Source organism: Cynocephalus volans, chromosome 13 (assembly GCF_027409185.1).
Source record: "Cynocephalus volans isolate mCynVol1 chromosome 13, mCynVol1.pri, whole genome shotgun sequence".
Classification (NCBI taxonomy): Eukaryota; Metazoa; Chordata; class Mammalia; order Dermoptera; family Cynocephalidae; genus Cynocephalus; species Cynocephalus volans.
The window spans coordinates 20,591,811-20,612,180 of record NC_084472.1 but is presented as its reverse complement, the minus strand read 5'-3'; the positions used below and the strand labels follow the sequence as shown (position 1 = coordinate 20,612,180).

The 20,370-nt window shown below is 34.9% G+C and overlaps 1 protein-coding gene across 3 annotated transcripts in view; it reads left to right on the top strand.

Annotated features, from left to right (window-relative positions):
• OSBPL1A (oxysterol binding protein like 1A) overlaps positions 1-20,370 on the top strand; it is a 203,308-nt gene that overhangs the window by 59,467 nt on the left and 123,471 nt on the right. For all 3 annotated transcript variants that reach the window (XM_063076423.1, XM_063076422.1, XM_063076424.1), the window contains 6 exons: positions 9,177-9,238; positions 9,333-9,377; positions 10,927-11,000; positions 11,312-11,375; positions 16,092-16,190; positions 17,388-17,510. In XM_063076423.1, the coding sequence (XP_062932493.1) occupies positions 9,177-9,238; positions 9,333-9,377; positions 10,927-11,000; positions 11,312-11,375; positions 16,092-16,190; positions 17,388-17,510 (467 nt within the window). The remainder of the gene's footprint in view (positions 1-9,176; positions 9,239-9,332; positions 9,378-10,926; positions 11,001-11,311; positions 11,376-16,091; positions 16,191-17,387; positions 17,511-20,370) is intronic.

The following is a 20,370-nucleotide window of genomic DNA, read 5'->3' as shown; positions in this document are numbered from 1 at the left end:
GTTTTACTTCTTAATTTGGAAGGTCACAGGAACTCTGAAAGAGAAATAAGTGAGCAATAGAGGGAGGAGGTGCTTTACAGTAATTGATATAGTTAATAGGATAGGTTCTGACAGGCCTACAAATGTACAGAGGGACCAGTGGGGCTGTTGATATGGTTTTAGGTGAGAGGTAATTAGGACCTGAACTTTGTCAATAGGAGTAGAAAGGAGAAAGGAAATTTATTATAGAATCTCCTGCTTTTCTTCCTTGACTGGCCCTTTTCCTGTAGACTGTCACTGTTCAGTAGAAATGTAATGGGAGTCACATATGTAATTTTAAGTGTTCTAGAGGCCACATTAAAAAGTAAAAAGAAACAGGTGAAATTAATTTTAATAATGTATTTTATTTAAAGCACTATATCCAAAATACCATTTCAACATGTAATCAGTGAAAAAAATTGTCAATGAGTTTTACGTTCCTTTTTTGGTCCAAATCTTTGAAATCTGGTGTGTATTCTACACTTATGGCACATCTCAATTTAGACTAGTCACATTTCAAGTACTGAATAGCCACATGGGATTAAAGTCTACCATATTGGACAGTGCAGCTCTAGATGTACCAAACTATTTGAGGCTCTGCGATTAACCGTGCTGTCCTTACCTTGCATACGCTGTTCTCTCTCTGAAAAATGCTCTTTTCCTGCTTGTTTGTCTGATAAATCCTAGTCTCCCTTCAAGAACTAGCTCAAACTCTGCTTGCTCAGAGAGGCTTTCTCTATATCTCTGAGACAGATATAGATTTTTCCTGGAATAAAAGTTAGAAGAGAAATTGGCAGATGGAGAAGGAGAAATGAGAGAAATATGAGTTCTATGGAAGTGAAAAGAAAAGAGAAAATGCAGAGTAAAGGGGAAGGATGTTGCTGTGTCATGCGTAACTTAGACTGAAGAAGATAAACACTGAGAAAAGTCTGTGGAATTCAGTGACTCAATTCCCAGTGGTCATTTCTGACAGAGCAGTTTCTACTGGGGAGTTGGGCAAAAGCTAGGTTAGGGGTTAAGGATTGAGTGGTAAATGAGGAAGCTGAAATAGCACTACTTAACTACTTTTATTTAAGAACAGAAGGGATGGTTCCATGGCCAAGTGGAGGTTTTTTTTAGGCGAAGGAAAATTTAAGCATGTTTTCAGTTAAGGAAGAACAAGGCAGTAGAAAAAGAACTTGATGATTTAATTGTGACAGTTAGAAAATGTAATTTTAAAAAAGGCAATGTTTATGGTAATAGCAAAAACAAAATAAGTAGGAACATGTTTGATGAAGGATGCTTAGTCATAACTGAAGGACCCTCAGGGTTCCGCAGAACTTGACTAGCTGATTCTAAATTTATATAGAAGAATCAAGGGCTGAGAATTTTAAAGGAAAAGAGAAGCAGGGTTGGGGGTGGGGTTTGCCTTGCTGGATAAAAAGACTAATTGTGAACCTATGGTAATGGAAACATACATTTGTTCCACAAATATTTATTGAGTGCTTATGTGCCAGGTACTGTTCCAGGGACTAGGGATCAAGAGCAGCAAAGAAAACAAAAACAGGCAAGTCCCTGTTTTCATGGAGCTTTTATCCATGTGAAATGGGAAGTTGTGGAAGGGTTTAAAGTGCAGCAGCGATGTGATCTGACTTACATTATAAAAATGATCACTCTTGTTGTGAGTAGAATGCACTGTAGGAGAGCAAGGAAGAAGAAGGGATAGCAGTTAAGAGGCTACTAGAATAATCCAAATGAGAGGTGATGTTGGCTTGGATCAGGACAGTGGCAATAAAGATGTTTGTTAAGTGGTTGAGTTTTTTTATAAATTTGGAAGGTAGAGTGGTCAGGATTTTCTGATGGCTTGGATGTGAGGTATGAGAGAAAGAGGGGAGTCAAGGATGACTTGACGGTTTGAATTGAGGACCTGGACGAACACAGTTTCCAGTTTCTGAGAAAGGGAAAGCTGCAGTAGGAGTAGGTTATCAATTGCTGAGAATTAGGAGTCTGATTTTCTAAGACATTTAAAATTTTAAATATCTGTTACACAAACCAAGTAATTTGAGTTAAGGGGCAAAGTCTAGGTGGAGATAGAAATTTGGGAATTGTTAGCACATAGAGTTATTTAAAATCATGAAATGGATAGGATTCCTCAGCAAGATCTTGGTATTGGTATTGGTTCAGAGTAGTTGAGTAGACCAGGTAGTTTAGAAATTAGAACATATACATGTGGGGACTTGATAGATGACAAAGGTGGCCCATTTTAAGTGGATGCAGAAAGAATTGAGTAAGTAATGCTGGGACAATTGGCTATCCATATAGAAGTAGGTCATTTTAGATGTCTATTTTATATTCATTTCTAAATTCCAGGTAGCTTAAAGAACTAAACACACAATACACACTTTAAAACATCGAAAGAGTCTTCTGCTTTTGGCCATAATGGAGTTATAGTGACTAGATTTACCTTCTCACTCCTATTAACATTGTATTGGAGGTCCTAGCCAGTGCCTTAAAGCAAGAAAAAGAAGTAAAGACATTCAAACTGAAAAAGGAAAAGTAAAACTGTTTTTATTTACAGATGACATGATCATCCATGTAAAAAAAAAAAAAACCAAAGAAATTACAACAATCCGTTAGAACTAATAAGTGAGCTAGTTCAGTATATAAAAATCAGTTGTATTTCTGTATACTAGTCAGAAGTTGAAAAAGCAAGTAATTTACAATAGCATTAAAATTTAATGAAATACTTAGGAATAAACTTCATAAAAGATGTGCAAGACTTGTACACTGAAAACCACAGAACATTGGTGAGAGAGTATAAGAATATCTAAATAAATGGAGAAGTGTGCTATTTTCAGGAATCAGAAGACTTGATATTATTAAGGTATCACTTCCCAAAATTTATCTAGTAATTCAATACAATCCCAATCAAAATCCCAGCAAGCTTTTTTGGTGGAAATTGACAAATTGGTTATACATTTTATGTGGAAATGGAAAGGACCTAGTACACCCAAAACAACTTTGAAAAAGAACAAAGTTGAGTTGGTTAAGAGCAAAAAAAGAAAAAAAGTTGGAAGACTTACACTACTTTATTTTAGGATAGTGTGGTATTGGTACAACAATAGATAATATAGATCAGTGGAGCAGGAGAGAGTCTGGAAATGAACCCACATTATATGGTCCATTGATTTTTGGCATAGGTTTCGAGGAAATCAATAGGAAAAGAATAAACTTTTCGATGAACGGTATTGCAAAAGTTGGATAGTAATAAGCAAAACAGTGGCTTTGTCCCTGACCTCATACCATATGTAAAAATTAGCTCTCAGTGGACCACAGAAATGAATATGAGTTAAAAACATAAACCTAGAAGAAAACATAAGAGAAAATCTTGTTTACTTTAGGTTAAGCAAAGATTTATTAAATATGACACAAAAAGCATTAATGATAAAATATTGATAAATTGGACTTTGTCAAAATTGGAAAGTTTTGCTCTTCATTCGGCACTGTTTTGAAAATGCTAGCTATTGTATGGGAGAAACTATTGGCAAAACATATACACAACAATGCACTTGTATCTAGAATATATAAAGAGTACTTATAACTCAATAGGAAGATAAACAAGTCAATTTTTAAAAGGTTCAAACAGACAATTCACTGAAGAAGATATACAGATGGCAAAAAAGCACATGACTAAAGTCTTCATGTAGAGATAGAAACCCTAGATTAAAATTCATTCACATGAAAGAAAAATTCATACAAGGGGAGTATATGTACTATGATGTTTATTTCAGCTCTATGTAAAATAGTGAAAAGTGGAGACAAGCCTAACTGCTCAAATCAACTGTGGTTTATTCTTACAGTAATACTAAAATAGATAAAATTAGAGCTACATGTGTCAACATGGATAAACAGTGTTGAGAAAAGAAAGGAAATTGCAGAATGATAAATACAGTATGCCCTTATTTCAACATTATAACCATATTTAATATTTGAAAACACTTTTTTTATGGATACATTTCTGTATAATAAAAGTAGAAAGATATGTGTGGGAATAATAATGCCAGTTTAAGAGTCATGATTACCTTTGAGAGTTAGTAGCAGTTTATAGAAAGATACAGCATTGCAAGGTAAATACCTAAAAGTAATGGAAGGAGGGCGCAGATGTCTGCAAAGGATTTCCCAGTGGGCTTTATGAACTATAGAGCAATGAGCACAGCTACAGTTCATAATTTAAATTTATCTACCAAATACTAGTTAAGAGTTAAAGTTGTTTTCCTACCAGAGAATTAGGCAAAGGAATCCTAAAAGTACTACAAGTCACAAAACCAAAAATTAATGGTAAAGTGTGATTCCTAATCTGTTTACCAATTTGCCAAAGACTTGAATAGTTTTTCTGTGCAGTAATTTATAATGATTTTTCCTTCAAAATTTAGATTTAAAAATGTCCAAATGAAATAAGGATTAACACAGTTCCATACAAATATCAGTCTAAACTGACAAAAACTTGCGCTGTAAACATTGAAAAATTGATTGTTGGTATTCGAATATACTTTTACTCTGTAGTTTACATTAGTAACCAGAGTTGAACATTCCTGTTAAAGCTATTAAATTGTTTAAGTATAATAATTTTTTTAAAAAGTCATAGGAGTAATTCTGCATTACAAAGTTTTAATTATAGAGAAAAAACACAAATTAGCCAAGCATAACTATTGTTACTTTGATGTATTCTAGATCCTCTCAGTCTATTTTTATACCTATTTTAGAACATTTTTAATTGCAAAAATAATGCATTTTATGGTTGAAATGAGGAAAACAAAAGTATCAAAAAAGTATATAATCACCTGTAACTCAGACATCTGAAGGTGAAGTTTTTAGTTGTTAGTGTTTCATGGTAAAATAGATTTTTAAAAAGTTTTAGGTAATAGATACCAACTCAAGAGTGTAGGCAAAAGGAACTTTATATATTATTAATGTAAGAATACAGAGGTATCTCAAGGTTTTCCAAGCAGGAATAGCCCTTAGGCATCAGGCAGGATAGAATCAAGAGCCAGAACCAGGATGGCTGCCACTCATAGTATATGTATCTTCCCCCCTCACTGCATGGTCTCACTTCTGCCTCTTAGCAGACCAGCTTTTTTGTTTTTTGGTATATGTAGTGGAAGATGGCTCTACCATAACTCCATTCAGTAGCCACGATCTCTTAACCTCAGTTTTAAATTTCAGTGGGAAACTTGTCTTAGGTGTCTGCCCTGGTACAGTCACTTGGGACTTTGGAGGCAGTGCCATGTGGTGCAAATGTGGCTGCTCGGGCTTCCCTGGGGAGTGTGGAAAGGGCCGGGCTCAGTGAATGGGGAAAGGGTGTGGGCAAACTTTCAGAAATTGTCTTACTTTTTTTAGTTTGTGGGTTTTAAATAGAGTTGACATGTTCAAATCCTACTTTCTGTTGGCTCCAGAAGCATAGTCTTCAACGGCTCACCTTCTGCCTTCTTATGGATATAACAGTGTTTTTCACCCAAAAGTCTAGTGATAAGGACAATGATTATTTCTATATTTTTACATCCAAATTTTCCTAGTCTTTTTTCTTTTAAAAAAAAAAAAACAAAGATGTTTGTTTTTTATCAAATTTGTTAATCCTTCTCTTTGATTTCTTCTAAGACTTATAAGCTTAGAGATTTGATAAATGTTCGATTCTGTTTTCTCCTAGTTTATTTCTAATCACATTCATTCATTCAGCAAATACTGAGCCTCTGCTGGGTGCCAAGAACTGTCCTAGGTGCTGGAGATCCAGCAGTGGACAGAGCTTGACAGTCCCTTGCTCTTGGAGCTTATATTATGTATCTTTCTAGTTTTGGTAGCTGGCCAGTATGGGGATTCAAATCCTTGACCTTGGTGTTATCAGCACTGCACTCTAACCAACTAATGAGCTAACCAGGCAGCCCATATTCTGGTAGGAGGAGATGGACAAAAATAAATAAATAAATACATATATTCGGTCAAGCAGTGAGGGGTAGAAAAATAAAATAAGGTAAAGGGGCTAGAGAATGATGGCAGTGGGGTGAGGGGCACTGTTGTCTCAGAAAGGATGTAGGGAAGGGCTGACTTTGTTCAAAGAGTGACTCTGAACAAAGAGCTGGGTGTTGAGTAAGGGAGGGTGTCTGCAGCAGAGCATTCAAGGCAAAGGCAAGGCAAGCTTGAAAGCTCTAGAGTAGGAGAGCACTTGGCTTATTTGAGGAACAGGAAAGCTGCCAGGGTAGGGAGCTTGGGGGTCTGAGTGCGGTTGGGGGGTTTTGAGCAAGAAAATCATGTGAGTGTATGTGAGGATGTGAGAGTCTCAAATTGCTAATCGCTTACCTTCATCCCCTTTATTAAGTAATCTTTCTTTTTCCATTGTTTTGTCATGCCTTACTCATATATTTTAGGGATTTATATTCTTTTTGTGTCTTCTATTCTCTTTCACTGCCTCATCTCTCTCTTCTTTTGCTGGTATTACACTTTTAATGATTCTTTTTATAATGTTTTAATATCGGATAACGTTTCACCTTACTACTGTTCTTTTTTAAGGATTTTCTTTGATATTTTTATCTGTTTATTCTTCCAGATGGCATTTACAATAATTGTCTTAGGTTCCAAGTAAAAATACTATTGAGATTTAACTGAAATAGCATTCTATGTAAATTAATTTGAAGAGAATTAATTTGAAGAGAATTGGCATCTTTATTGAGTTTTCCCATTAAGGGAAAAATCTGTAACATGCAAAATTTTTAAACATTACATCATTCTAGTTTTTAACTTTATTTTGTTGTGGTTGATAAGAAACACAGTGCATTTTTGGGATGACTGGTTGTGGAGCCCATCTAGGTAGCAAGCCTTTTTCATTCAGTTCAAAAAGCATTTTATTGAATTCTTGCTGTGTGCCAGGCACTTTAGACATCCAGTCCAGAAACGAAGGCTCTGTCCTGGGATTTCATTCAATTGGCAGGAGCTCAGAATTTATTTTTGGTATTAGGGCAGAATTCTGTGAAAGAAATCATATTGTCTTGTTCCTTTCTGCCTAAAGGACTAATTTCTCAAAAGTGCTTTGTGGAGAGAATGAAAATAACACAGAATTGTCAGCCCTTTATTGGACATCTTCCTATGTGCTAGGTAGAACAACAAAATGGATTATTAATTTCTCAGTTAGTGTTTTGAAAAGTTTTTTCCCCACTAAAGAAGTAACATATCAGTCCCAGCTTTACCCCGCAGCGGCTCTGTAAATAAATCTCAAACCCATGTCCTTCTCTCCATGTTAAAAATGGTTTCCACTTTACTCCCAGCTCTCTAGTCCACACCGCCACTGTCTTCCACCTGTGCTATTGCTGTCTCTTGGTTACGAGTCCCCCTGCTTTTCTCTTGCCCACATTTACAAACTATTTTCCACACCGCGGCTGCAGTGACTTAATTGATGTGCTCATCACCCTCCTTCAGGAATTACGGTAATGGTCACTTTTTAAAGTGCCCTCATACAGTACGGCTTCTGTCTACCTCTCTGACTTTATCTTTTGCCTACTTGATTGTTCCTCCCTCAGGGCCTGTGCATTAGCTCTTTCCTCCGCTGGAACACCCGTCCCCTGTATTTTCACCATGCTGGATCCTTTTCAATCTAAACGTTCTATCCTCAGAGAGGACTTTCCTGATCAGTCCCTCAACCTCTAATTTATAGTGCTATTCCAGTCATTCTCTGCCAAACCATTTATTTAAACAATCTTGGCATATTGTGGTTTATTATCTGCTATATATACATATTTTTTTTGTTGTTAATTTATTATCTGTCTTTTCCTACTTCTATCCTTTCCCCACCCCCCAACTTTTTTTCTGTCTTGCTCACTGCTGAATCCCTAGTGCCTTAAAATAGTAACTGGCACATAACAGACTCATTAGGAGATATTTATACAAAAAAAATTGCCAACACATACCAGGTGTTTGGTATTTATGTAAAAGATTATCTGGTAGAATGTATCACAGAGTTCCAGAATTCCAGTTGCTACGTTTTTTTCAAAGGACTGTTTTGTTCTAATTTTTACGTGTAGCTTTTGTTTCTGTAGCAGTTAGAAGCTATTTGAGGTTAGAAGATGATTTTATTTATTTATGTTTATTTTTTTGGCTTTCATCCTTCACATAGTGTCCTGCTCACTTTAGAACTCACTAGATAATTTTGATAAAACAAATCATTTTTATTATGATGTTTGGCAAAACACAGAGTGCTTGCATGTGTAAGGTTGAAAAAGTTAACATAATACCTTGCTGGCTTTATTCTTCATTATCACTTTTTCCTTTTGTCCTCAGTTGCAGACTGTTCCACCCTTAGCTTGTGAGCTATCTCTGCTACCTGTTCTCCAGCGAGGTAGCTTATGAGTGGCCACTGTAGGCTAAAAATGCGCCCCCTAAAGATGTGATTAGTTAAGTTTCTTGAGATTGGGGGGATAATCCTAAATTATACAGGTAGACCCAGTATAATCACAAGGATCCTTATAGGAGGAAGGTAGGAAGATCAGAAAATATATATATATATATATATATATATATATATAATGTATCTGAATATATGCATATAATGTATATAACTTATATATATATAATGTATCTAAATATATGTATATAATGTGTATATATATATAAAATGTAATGATGGAAGTGGAGGTGAGAATGATGTGCTCTGAAGATGGAGGAAGGGCCCACGAGTCAAGCGATGCAGGTGGCCACTAGATGCGGAAAAGGAAGGAAATTAATTCTCCCCCAGAGCCTCCAGAAGGAATGCAGCTCTGTTACACCTTGATTTTAGCCCAGTGAAACTGATTTTAGACTTCTGCCCTCCCAGACATTAAGATGATAAATTTGTATTGTTTTAAACACGTAGTTGGTGGTAATTTGTTACAGCAGTCATAAAATAATATAGTGGTCGAAGGCAAGAAAGCAGGAACCTGTCAGAGTGCTCTGAGGTTAATCCGATTTGCTGGCTTAATAGGTAGCCACCAAAAAGGAGGCCATAAAGAATTGAGATGGCAACTTCTGGTAGGTAATTTTGAGGAAAAGAAAAAGGTATAGTTGATGGAAAAAATGGAGGAGTATTATGTGCTGCAATTGCACATCAATTTTATAGTGCAGTTAAGCTCTTTATGACTTTTTCCTCATATTTTACACAGATCAGAAACCTCTTGACCTTGCCCAGGGTGCTGAAGTGAAACACATCTTTGTTGGTAATAAGGTACGTAGTAATGGGTTAAATTTATGTAATTTTTAGGAAAAATTTTTGAGTGCTTGAAATAGATGCATTTTTAATGAATACGTGCTTTCAATAGGTCACTTACAAAGCATTGAAACGATGTGAAGGCCCTCTCTGGAAGGTAAGTTGGGATGGTTTTTTAATTATAAAACTCGAAGGAATTCTCAGATGTTCTGTTTTTGTTTAAAAAAAAAAAATTTTTTTTTTCCCAATCATCTCTGAGGTATATGTGATTTAATCATTTTTGGATCTTGTAGACTGGTTTCCCCCTTATTCAAAGGGGATATATTCCAAGACCCCAAATGGATTCCTGAAACTGTGGATAGTACTGAGTCCTATATACTGTTTTTTCCTCTACGTACATACCAATGATAAAGTTTAATTTATAAATCAGGCACAGTACTCCTGTACTTTGAGGCCATTATTAAGTAAAGTAGGGGTTACTTGAACACAAGCACTGTGATACTGGACAATTGATCTGATAACCAAGACAACTACTAAGTGACTAATGGGCTGGTAGCATCTACATTGTGGATATGAGGGACAAAGGGATGATTCACGTCTTGTGTGGGCCATGGCAAAAGATTTCATCACGCTACTCAGAACAGCACACAATCTAAAACATAAGCTGTTTATTTCTGGAATTTTCCATTTAATATTTTTGGACTCTGGTTGACTGTTGGTAACTGAAACTGCAGAATGAGAAAGTGCTGATAAGGGGGATGACTGTAATGTAAACCATTTTTATACTGCTGGCCTTCAAGATGCTTCCATTGGTAGTAGCAATTACTTTCTTTTGTGCTGGTGGTCAAATGCTTTTAAGTGAATAAATTTGTATGGAAAGGAGTGGGAGAAGATACTTTTTTTTCTCACTAAATCATAGAATTACAGTATTATTTTTGCTATCTTTTGTTTTGTTTCTGTTTTGCAGCTGGCTGGTACAGGGATCGAACCCTGGACCTTGGTGTTATCAGCACCATGCTCTAACCAATTGAGATAACTGGCCAGCCCTTCAGTATTATTTTTGTTATAACCATCAAACCCTGGATAACTTAGGAGGAAATTAATGTTTGAATTGTAACAGTGTGCGCATATAAAATTCTTCTGGTTCTAAAAATTTGTTTTGGGGGTGGGGCAGAAAAATAAATAAATAAAAATTTGTTTTGGGGTTCAGTAATTTTCTAGAATTAACCGTATTTGAGCACATAATTTCCTTTGCATTTGCAAGCAATCCCTCTATATATTTATATACATGTATGTTTATAGTTTATATAATACATTTAGGATAATTTTTTTTAGACATTCACTCACAACTTTGAGGAAATTGTCTTTGATTGATTGATTGATTTTGAGGAAACTGTCTTTGAAGCCCACAGCTGATATATTTTCTATACATCTACCCTAACAGTATTGTCAGAACCATAAACTGTACTCATCACTGATCTCACCAGGATGGCATTTCTTCTGTCCCTGCCACCCTGTAGTGGTAGTGGTGTGTTTTCATTACTGCACTTAGTACTTAAGCTCGTGTTTGATCATTTTTTAATGTTTAGTACTACTGTCCAGACAAAAGACTCAGATATAACCGTCACAACTTAATTACTTTTTATTGGTCAAGTGTTTGAATTCAGATGTGTCAGCTTGGGAAATCATTGTTGTTTTTCCTCTAGAGTTCAAGATTTTTTGGCTGGAGATTATTCTGGGTAGTGTTAGAACATGGAGTCCTTTCATGGTATAGGAAACAGTAAGTATTATGATCCTTATTAAATTTCAGTATATAGGGCTGAGCCCGTGGCGCAGTCGGGAGAGTACGGCACTGGGAGCGCAGCGACGCTCCCGCCGCGGGTTCGGATCCTATATAGGAATGGCCGGTGCACTCACTGGCTGTAGTACCGGTCACGAAAAAGACAAAAAAAATAAAAGTAAAAAAATAAATAAATTTCAGTATATAAATTTTGGAATATTAAGTTTTTTCATCTATCTCTTTTCCTTTTGTCTTGATAATTATATATATATATTTGTTGTTGTTGTTGTTTGTTTGTTTGTTTTTTGAAGGCCTGACGCAGTTCGTAATATTTATCGCCAGGGATGCAAACACCTGACTCAAGCAGTGTGCACGGTAGGATGGGACATGTCTTTTGCTCTGTGAAATCAGTTCTGCAAGTGATTGTCCCAAAGCATTTGTATAAGCTGGCTTGTAAAATCTAGGGTTCTATGGAATAGTGTGGAAAACATTTGAATATATTTTTATTTGAGAACAAGTAAAATTGTGGAATGCCTGTTTTGAAAAATTTAAAAATATGATTTAATAATAATTTCCACATTATTGTGGAATGAGAGATGGATGGTCCAGGAATATCTCTACAGAGCTTTTAACATTTTGTGTGTGTGTGTGATTTGTACATGGGTAAATCTGGATAATGGAAGTTTTTCTGGGGTTCAAATAAAATTTAAAATTCTGTGCCAAAATCAGAAGTGTTAGCTTGTCTGTATTCACTTCTAGCTCTTTCACTTTTACCAGCCAGGAGAATAAGTGCGTTTTCCCTCTTTGGAGACTAGTCTAAGACTGGAGCCCAGACGTATTTTCTCGTTTCCTCGCTTCATGTCCTGTAGGGTTGTCCGCATACCGTAGCAGTCTGTCTGCTGTGTGGAGCACACTCCTGCCTTTATCAGTGGAAACATTCTCAGAGGACCAGTGGCACTCCCCTCAGGGAGTCATGGGGGTCATGTGCGAGAACAGGACAATCTAGTTACACAGGCATGGCCCCGTCAGTGTCCTCAACTCCTTCCTTCTGTCATATGAGACCAGAGGGCCAGCGCACCTCTCTGTGATCTTACCCATTTGTTCTTTTTGTTTCTGCTGCTGCTGCAGTCCTGGCCATTTTCTTCTTCTGTTCCTGTTCTTGATTCATCTACTTAAGTAGATAAATAAATATTATTTATTTATTTAAATATTTTTTATTTATTTATCTACTTAAAGTTTTTGCGCAACTGGTCCCTTATCTTATTCTCGTTTTCCTTAAAACAAAAAGTAAACAAGTTACTCCCCTCGCACATTTGAAATTTCTTCGTCTTTCATGTCTCTTGAATTGATTAGCTCCTGCCTTTTTTGCCTCATCCTGTTTTGTATTTTTAGTTCTTATATAATTGTCTGCTTAAAGCCTACATCTGTGAATCACATGTCAGTATAAGCTAATGGGCATTTATTCAGAGACTTCTATAAGGCAGGCTCTGTTCACTTTCTAGTTTAACTTACATATGAAATACACTATTTTCACTGAGATTCAGTAGATTTTTTTTTAATAACCCTGTTCAATTTTTTTTTTTAGATCTTTCATCAATTTCCAGTGTACTGGGATGCTTATTTTGATTGGGATTGGGTTGAATCTCTAGATTCACTTGGGGCAGATTGCCTTGTCAACTTAAGCGATATTGAAAACCTCCAAACTATGAAAATCGCATCTCTCTCCATTTATTGAAATCTTCTTTAATATCCTTTTACAATGTTTTATAATTTTTTGTTAAATGTATTCTTATGTGTTTATTTTTGAAGTTATTATAAATGGACTTATAATTCCCATTTTCTAATTTTTTTATAGCTAGTATATATAAATAAAAAAAATTTTTTTTATTGTTTATCTAATGCCCTGCAACCTTGCTAAATTCATTTCTTAGTTCTAGTCACTCTTTCATGGATTTTCTCAGGGTCTCCTTCACGTACAAGATTGTTGCATTTCTTTCCAATCCTTTTGCCTTTTCTTTTTTATCCTTGCTTTATTGTATTTTATAGGACCCTGTGTATAATTTTAAATATAACTGGTGAGAATTAACATCCTCCTTTTGTTTCTCATGTTAAGTATAGAGCTTTGAGACCTTGAGCCTTTCACTATCGAGTGCCCTTAATCTGGTGGAGTAAATACCACTTTATGGTTTACTGAAGGCTTTCATCATGAAAACACGTTGACTTTTGTGAAATGCTTTTTTCATATTACAGAAATGATCATATGGTTTTTCTATGTATCCTATTAATATGGTGAAATGTGTTGATAGACTTTAGGGTGTTAAACTAATCTTGTATTACTGGGACAAATCCCACTTGATCATGATATATTATCCTTTTAATATATTGTTTGCTAATGTTTTGTTAAGGATTTTTGCATCTGCATTCACGATGGATATTGGTTTAGAGTTTTCTTGAGACGTGTTTGTCTGGTTTTAGAATCAGTAATACTGGCCTCACATGATAAATTGGAAAGTGTTATCTCTCCAGTTTTTTGGAGAGTTTGTGTAGTATTAGGTTTATTTTTTCCTTAAATGCTTGTAATTCACCAGTGACACCACATAAACCAGGGGTTTTCTTTGTGGGAAGGATTGTAATTACAAATTTAATTTCTTCAATTGCTATAGGGCTATTCAGATTTTCTGTTTCTTCTTGGGTTGTTTTTGTTATTTTTGTTTATTTTCATTAGTTTATCAAACTTTTCTTAATAGTATTCCTTTACTATCTTTTTATTGTTTGTATGACAGGTAGTATTATATCCTCTTTCATTTCTTATAACGGAAATTTGTGTCCCCTCTCTTCTAGATTAATCTGGCTAGTAGTTTATCAATTTTAATGATCTTTTCAAAGAATCGGCTTTTGAGTTTTATTGAATTTTCTCTATTGTTTTTCTTTTTTCTATTTTATTTCATTGATTTCTTTTCTTTTTTTTTTTTTTTTTTTTTTGTCTTTTTGTGACCGGCCGCACTGCGCTCAGCCTTTCATTGATTTCTTTTAAAAAATTTTTATTGCTTTGGATTTCATTTGCTCTCTTTTATAGTTTCTTAAGGTTGAAGCTTAGGTTATTAATGGAGACCTATTTTCTTCACTAATATAGCCATTTAAAGCTATGCTCTTTCCGTTATAGCTGTTTTTGTTTCATCCCACTAATTTTGGATATTGTATTTTCATTATTGTTCATTTCAAAATATTCTAATATATGTTGTGATTTCTTCTTTGAGGCTATTAACATTTAGAACTATGTTGTTTAATTCCCAAATAATTGGACTTTTCCTGATTATCTTCTTGTTGATTTATAGTATAATTCCATTTTGATTATTGAGCATATTCTATATGATTTCCACCTTGTTAAGTTTATCGAGGCTTTTTTGATGGCTCTGCTTATGGATTATCTAGTAAATGCACTTGAAACTAAGTTTGTATTTTGTTATTGTTGGGTGTAGTGTCCTATAAATGTTAGTTCAGTTGTGGTCCTTGGTAGTGTTGTTCAGATCTTCTGGTTTTATTCTGGTTTTTGGCTAGTTGTATGAGTTGCTGAGAGGCAGTGTTTAAATCTCCAGCTATGCTTAATGAATTATGTATTTCTTGCTGTTACTGATCACATATTTATGATTATTGCCTTTCTGATTGACTCTTTTATCATGATGTAGCGGCCCTGTTTATCTGTTGTAATGCATTTTGTATTGAAATCTGTTTCATATAATCACTCTGGCCTTCTTGTGCACACTGTTTTCATGGTGTCTTTTATTCTATTTACTTTCAACCTATTTGTATCTTATTTTCTGTCTCTTGTAGATGGTGTATATTTTAGTCCCTATTATCCATTCTGACAAAATTTGCCCTTTAATTAGATTTTTCTTTTGTGAATGTGTTCTACTTTCTTGCCTCTTCATATGTTGAGTAATTTTGGGTTATATCCTTAATATTATGCATGTTAAGTTCTGGAGATTCTGGATTCTATAACTTTTCTCTGTTAAATGTTATTTGTGTTAGCAAGTAATTTTCTTGGCTTGGTTTGGATTGTAAATTCTGTTTTGGGTGGCAGCTCTGGTCTCAGTTCATATAGTTGGGTTTATGGGAGCTGCTTTGAATCTTTTCTGTGCATGTGTGGAACATGGGTCAGTTAGAGATGGAGTAGACAAAATCTGGGGATCCCCTTTCTGTCTCTTTCCCTTGGAGGATTCCCTGTTCTCTTTAGTGTTTATGGCTGCACTGCTTTGTTAATTTCCGGAGACAGAAAGGCTGGGTTCTCCATGTGTCCCTCGCTGTTGTCATGTCATCACATGGACTGCACTTAGTCCAGGGGAAAAGCCTTGGGGATCAGGGAACTGAATTCCAGAGCTCCCTTTCCTTCACGAGAGTGTGCACTCCCGTCAGAGTCTGTGAAATGTTACTCATTTTACAGTTCGTTCATGTGGTTGCTTTTTGTTTTGTGTCCAGGTTTTATAGTTGTTTTTTTACAAAGGGGGTCCTCTGGTCAGTCAAGTCTTGAAGCAGAAGTCTGCTGTTTTCCATTCTTATATCCTTTCCCTTTCCAAATTTTTATTTTTAAAAAAATTTTGTATTTTTTTAAATAAAATTTTTTTCTGGTTCTTCCTATCTTCTTTCTCTTTTCCCCTTTTCAGCCTTATCTATTACTTGTTCTTTTATATTCAGCTCAAATATTTTCTACACTCAGCTCAAACAAAAAATTCAGGAGAGTGGTTTGAATAAGAAATTGGAACTGTGGTAGTTAAAGGATTTTATAGCCCGAGTTCATCCTAAGTTATAATTAATAGAAAGGATAAAACTAAGACTACACACCTAATGAACTATTAGTATTTACTCTGAGTAATGAAGAATGTGAAAGCCAGGTTTGACATAGATAAGCTACAGTGCATTTGGTATTTCCCCTGTATTAATTTTTTTCCTGATTTTTATCAGTCAGTATTTTAAATGTTGTCCAGTTGGGTATCATTAAATCATGTTAACACTTTAAATTTTATGTGTAGATAATTTAAGGTCCCCTTTCATGTGAGTGAGTAGTTTTAACTTACTGACTTCTTTGTATCCAAGGTAAAATCCACTGATAGCTGCCTCTTCTTTATTAAATGCTTTGATGACACTATTCATGGCTTCAGGGTTCCTAAGAATAACCTTCAACAGTCAAGAGAGGTAATCATTTGGATTCATTTATCTTTCATAAAACTTAAACAACATCTAAAGACATGAAGAATATAACATAGGTTCAATATTAACATCTAAGATCTTGTTGATTGTAGTGTTTTAATGGGAGCAATTATATGAAGTTTTTGAAACTTATGAATTAGTTCTTATCAATATGTAAATACCTGCAGGTATTTTGTGTTCATAATTTTTCATTTTGATGATCTGAATGTAATTGGCCCTTACTATTTTTGGAAAAAAGTCTAAATGATTATTTGGTCTACTCCTTAATTTATAGGTGAGGAAACTGCAGACTGTAAGACTGAAGTGATTTCCCAAACCTGCACAGCTAGCAAGTGACAGAGCCTGGACTATAATCCAGGTGTTCTGATGCTTGTTACAGTTTAGACTCAGTCTTCCTTTGTGGTAAATTGAACATTAGCCACAAGCAAGAAAATCGGGATTCATGTGACCAAAATTCATCATATAGTCATTTAATGGGGAATCCATATTCCTTTAAATAAAACCGTAGACCTATTTTGTTTTATTATAAATCCTGTAAGGGGTTAAAGGAATCTTATCTCCCAAAGTGGTTAACTTTGGCTCTGCAAAGAACTGTAAACAATCTGACTCATGACTGTCCCAACATTTTATCAAATGGTAAGATTTGACCCTGAGAAATACTGTAAAAAATTAGGAAGAAGTAAGGTATTTTTAGGCCAAAACATTCTTTTTGTGAAACCACAACTTTTTAAAAAACATCGTAAAAGGTAAAGCATCAGGGCAATTGTTGGCTCTCTTAAAATTATTAGAGTGTTTTTGTACTTATAATTTAATTGCAGGTTAGTTAAATTGATTATCTGGATCCATTATTATTTAATAACTTATTCAACAGTGTTGAGAACCTATAATTTTAATTGAAAAAATTTTTACTCATCTTTTAATTTCTATCATGTATTTGAGAAATGAATAAGTAAGCTTATAGATGATATTTTTGAAAGTACTGGGAAAGTTTATTACCCAGACTTACCACAGACAAGAAACCTGCATTATTATTTCATTGTTGGTTGCTTTTTTTTTTTTTTTTTTTTTGAGGCCATAATACTTATTTCTCCATGTAAATTTTATGCTTTCCAGGTCATTGTCATATTATCTTTTGGAGTAAAAATGCTTTTCATTTTTATTTAAATCCTTGGATTATTTCAGGACTGGCTGGAAGCAATAGAAGAGCATTCTGCTTACAGCACTCACTACTGTTCCCAGGACCAGTTGACCGATGATGAAGAGGAAGATGCAGTATCTGCTGCAGACTTGAAGGAATCCTTAGAGGTAACAGGAAAACATAACCTGACCTTTACAGCTGACTCTGTCTTGCAGGTTTTATCAAGAACTATTTTTTCTTTTTTAAGATGGGAGGTTTTAAAATTATGATTCCTGACAAAGGAAATAGTATTATTCTTTGTCCATCATGTTCTATTGGTATTTGTAATGTCTGTGTCATGGTAATACAATCAAAGATGTCTGAAGATATGCTCTAACAATATGGACATGTGCTTGTATGTGTCTTCCTATGCTAAGCTTTTTTTTTTTTTTATTGGTATGGGTATTCATGTTATACAAAGCTGATTGTCACCTCTTGTGTCAATGACTTGAGGGCCAGATTCATACTGGCAGCATACCCATTACCACAAATTGCATTTGTACCCTGTGTCCCCCACCCAATTACCCCCAACCTCTCCCACCGTCTTCTCCCCCCACTCCATTTTGTAGCCCAGGGAACGTTCTCTCCCTCTGTAAGTCCAATGCAATACTGTGGTCTTTCTTTCCTTCATTCTTTCTCTCTTAGCTCCCACATTATGAGTGAGTACATGGTGGTATTTATCCTTCTGTGTTTTGCTTATTTCACTCAACCTAGAAAAGTTGATTTTTTGAGAAGCTAAATAAAATAGACAAACCATTACCTAGTTTAACAAAAAAAAGGAGAAGACCCAAATAACAAAAATCAGAAACAAAAAAGGAGACGTTACCACCGATACCACAGAAATATGAAGAATCATTAGAGACTATTATAAACAGCTGTATGACAACAAATATGAAAATCTGGAAGATATGGATAAGTTTCTAGACATATACAAACTACCCAGACTGAACCAAGAAGAGAGAGAAAATCTGATCAGACCAATAACAAGCAAGGAGATTGAAGCGGTAATTAGCAACCTTCCAGCAAAGAAAAGTCTGGGTCCAGATGGCTTTACAGCTGAATTCTGTCAAGCTTTTAAAGAGGAGATTGCTGATTACCACTTCAATCTCGTTGCTTGTTATTGGTCTGTTCAGGTTTTCTCTCTCTTCTTGGTTCAGTCTGGGTAGTTTGTATGTGTCTAGAAACTTATCCATTTCTTCCAGGTTTTCATATTTGTTGTCAAACAGCTGTTTATAATAGTCTCTAATGATTCTTTGTATTTCTGTGGTATTGGTTGTAATGTCTCCTTTTTCGTTTCTGATTTTTGTTATTTGGGTCTTCTCTCTTCTTTTTTTTGTTAACCTAGGTAATGGTTTGTCTATTTTATTTATCTTCTCAGAAAAACAGCTTTTTGTTTTGTTGATCTTTTCTATTGTTTTTTGGGTCTCTATTTCATTTAGTTCTGCTTTGATCTTATTTCTTTCTGTCTACTACTTTTAGGATTGGATTGTTGTTGTTTTTCAAGTTCTTTGAGGTGTAGTGTTAAGTTGTTTATTTGAAGTCTTTCCATTCTTTTGATGTAAGCATTTATTGCAATAAGTTTGCCTCTTAGTACTGCTTTTGCAGTATCCCACAGGTCTGGATATGATGTATCTTTATTTTCATTAGTTTTGAGAAATTTTTTGATTTCCTGTTTAATTTATTATTGGACCCATAGGTCATTCAGGAGCCTATTGTTTAGTTTCCATGTATTTGTATAGTTTCCAGAGTTTTCCTTATTATTAATTTCCAGTTTTAGTCCATTGTGGTCTGCAAAAGATACTTGGAATGATTTCAATTTTTTAATGTTTGCTGAGCCTAGATTTGTGACCTAATATGTGGTCTATCCTGGAGAATGTTCCATGTGCTGATGAGAAGAAAGTATATTCTTTAGTTGTTGTGTGAAATACCAATTCTCCTCAAACTATTCCAAAAAATTGAAACAGAAGCTACTCTCCCAAACTCACTCTACGAGGCTAACATAACTCTGATACCAAAACCAGATAAAGACACAAGAAAAAAAGAAAATTACAGGCCAATATCCTTGATGAACATAGATGCAAAAATCTTCAACAAAATATTAGCAATCAGAATACAGCAACACACTGAAAAAATTATACACCACGATCAAGTGGGATTCATCCCAGGGATGCAGGGACAGTTTAACATACGAAAGTCAATTAACATGATACATCACATCAATAAACTCAAGGACAAAAACCATATGATTATATCAATAAATGCTGAAAAAGCATTTGACAGAATTCAACATCCCTTCATGATAAAAACTCTCAACAAATTAGGTATAGAAGGAAAATCTCTCAACACAATAAAAGCCATTTAATTTATGACAAGCCCACCACCAATATCTTTCTGAATGGGGAAAAACTGAGGGCCTTTCCCTTAAGAACAGGAACAAGACAAGGATGTCCACTCTCACCACTTCTATTCAACATAGTACTGGAGGTACTAGCTAGAGCAATCAGGCAAGAGAAAGAAATAATGGGAATCCAGATTGGAAAAGACAAAGTCAAACTTTCCGTATTTACATATGACATGATACTATATATAGAAAAACATAAAGACTCTATCAAAAAACTCCTAGAGCTGGTTAATAACTTCAGCAACGTTGCAGGATACAAAATAAATGTCCCCAAATCAGTTGCATTTACATACTCAAATAATGAACTAATAGAAAGAGAAATAAAAAAAGTAAGCCTATTTACAATTGTCACGAAAAAAATAAAATACCTAGGGATCAATTTACCAAGGAGATGAAAGACCTCTACAATGAGAACTGTTAAGCTTTTACATTGCTGTCATCAGATTGTCATTATATTCAGAAATTGCTGCCAGTAGGGGGAGCATGCATAGCTTGACTTGCTGCCCTTTATGACTTCACTGTGTAGTTCACAGAGTTTAAATAATGCAACCATAGTGATACCTTTCCTGGTTAGTAGTTTTATTTAA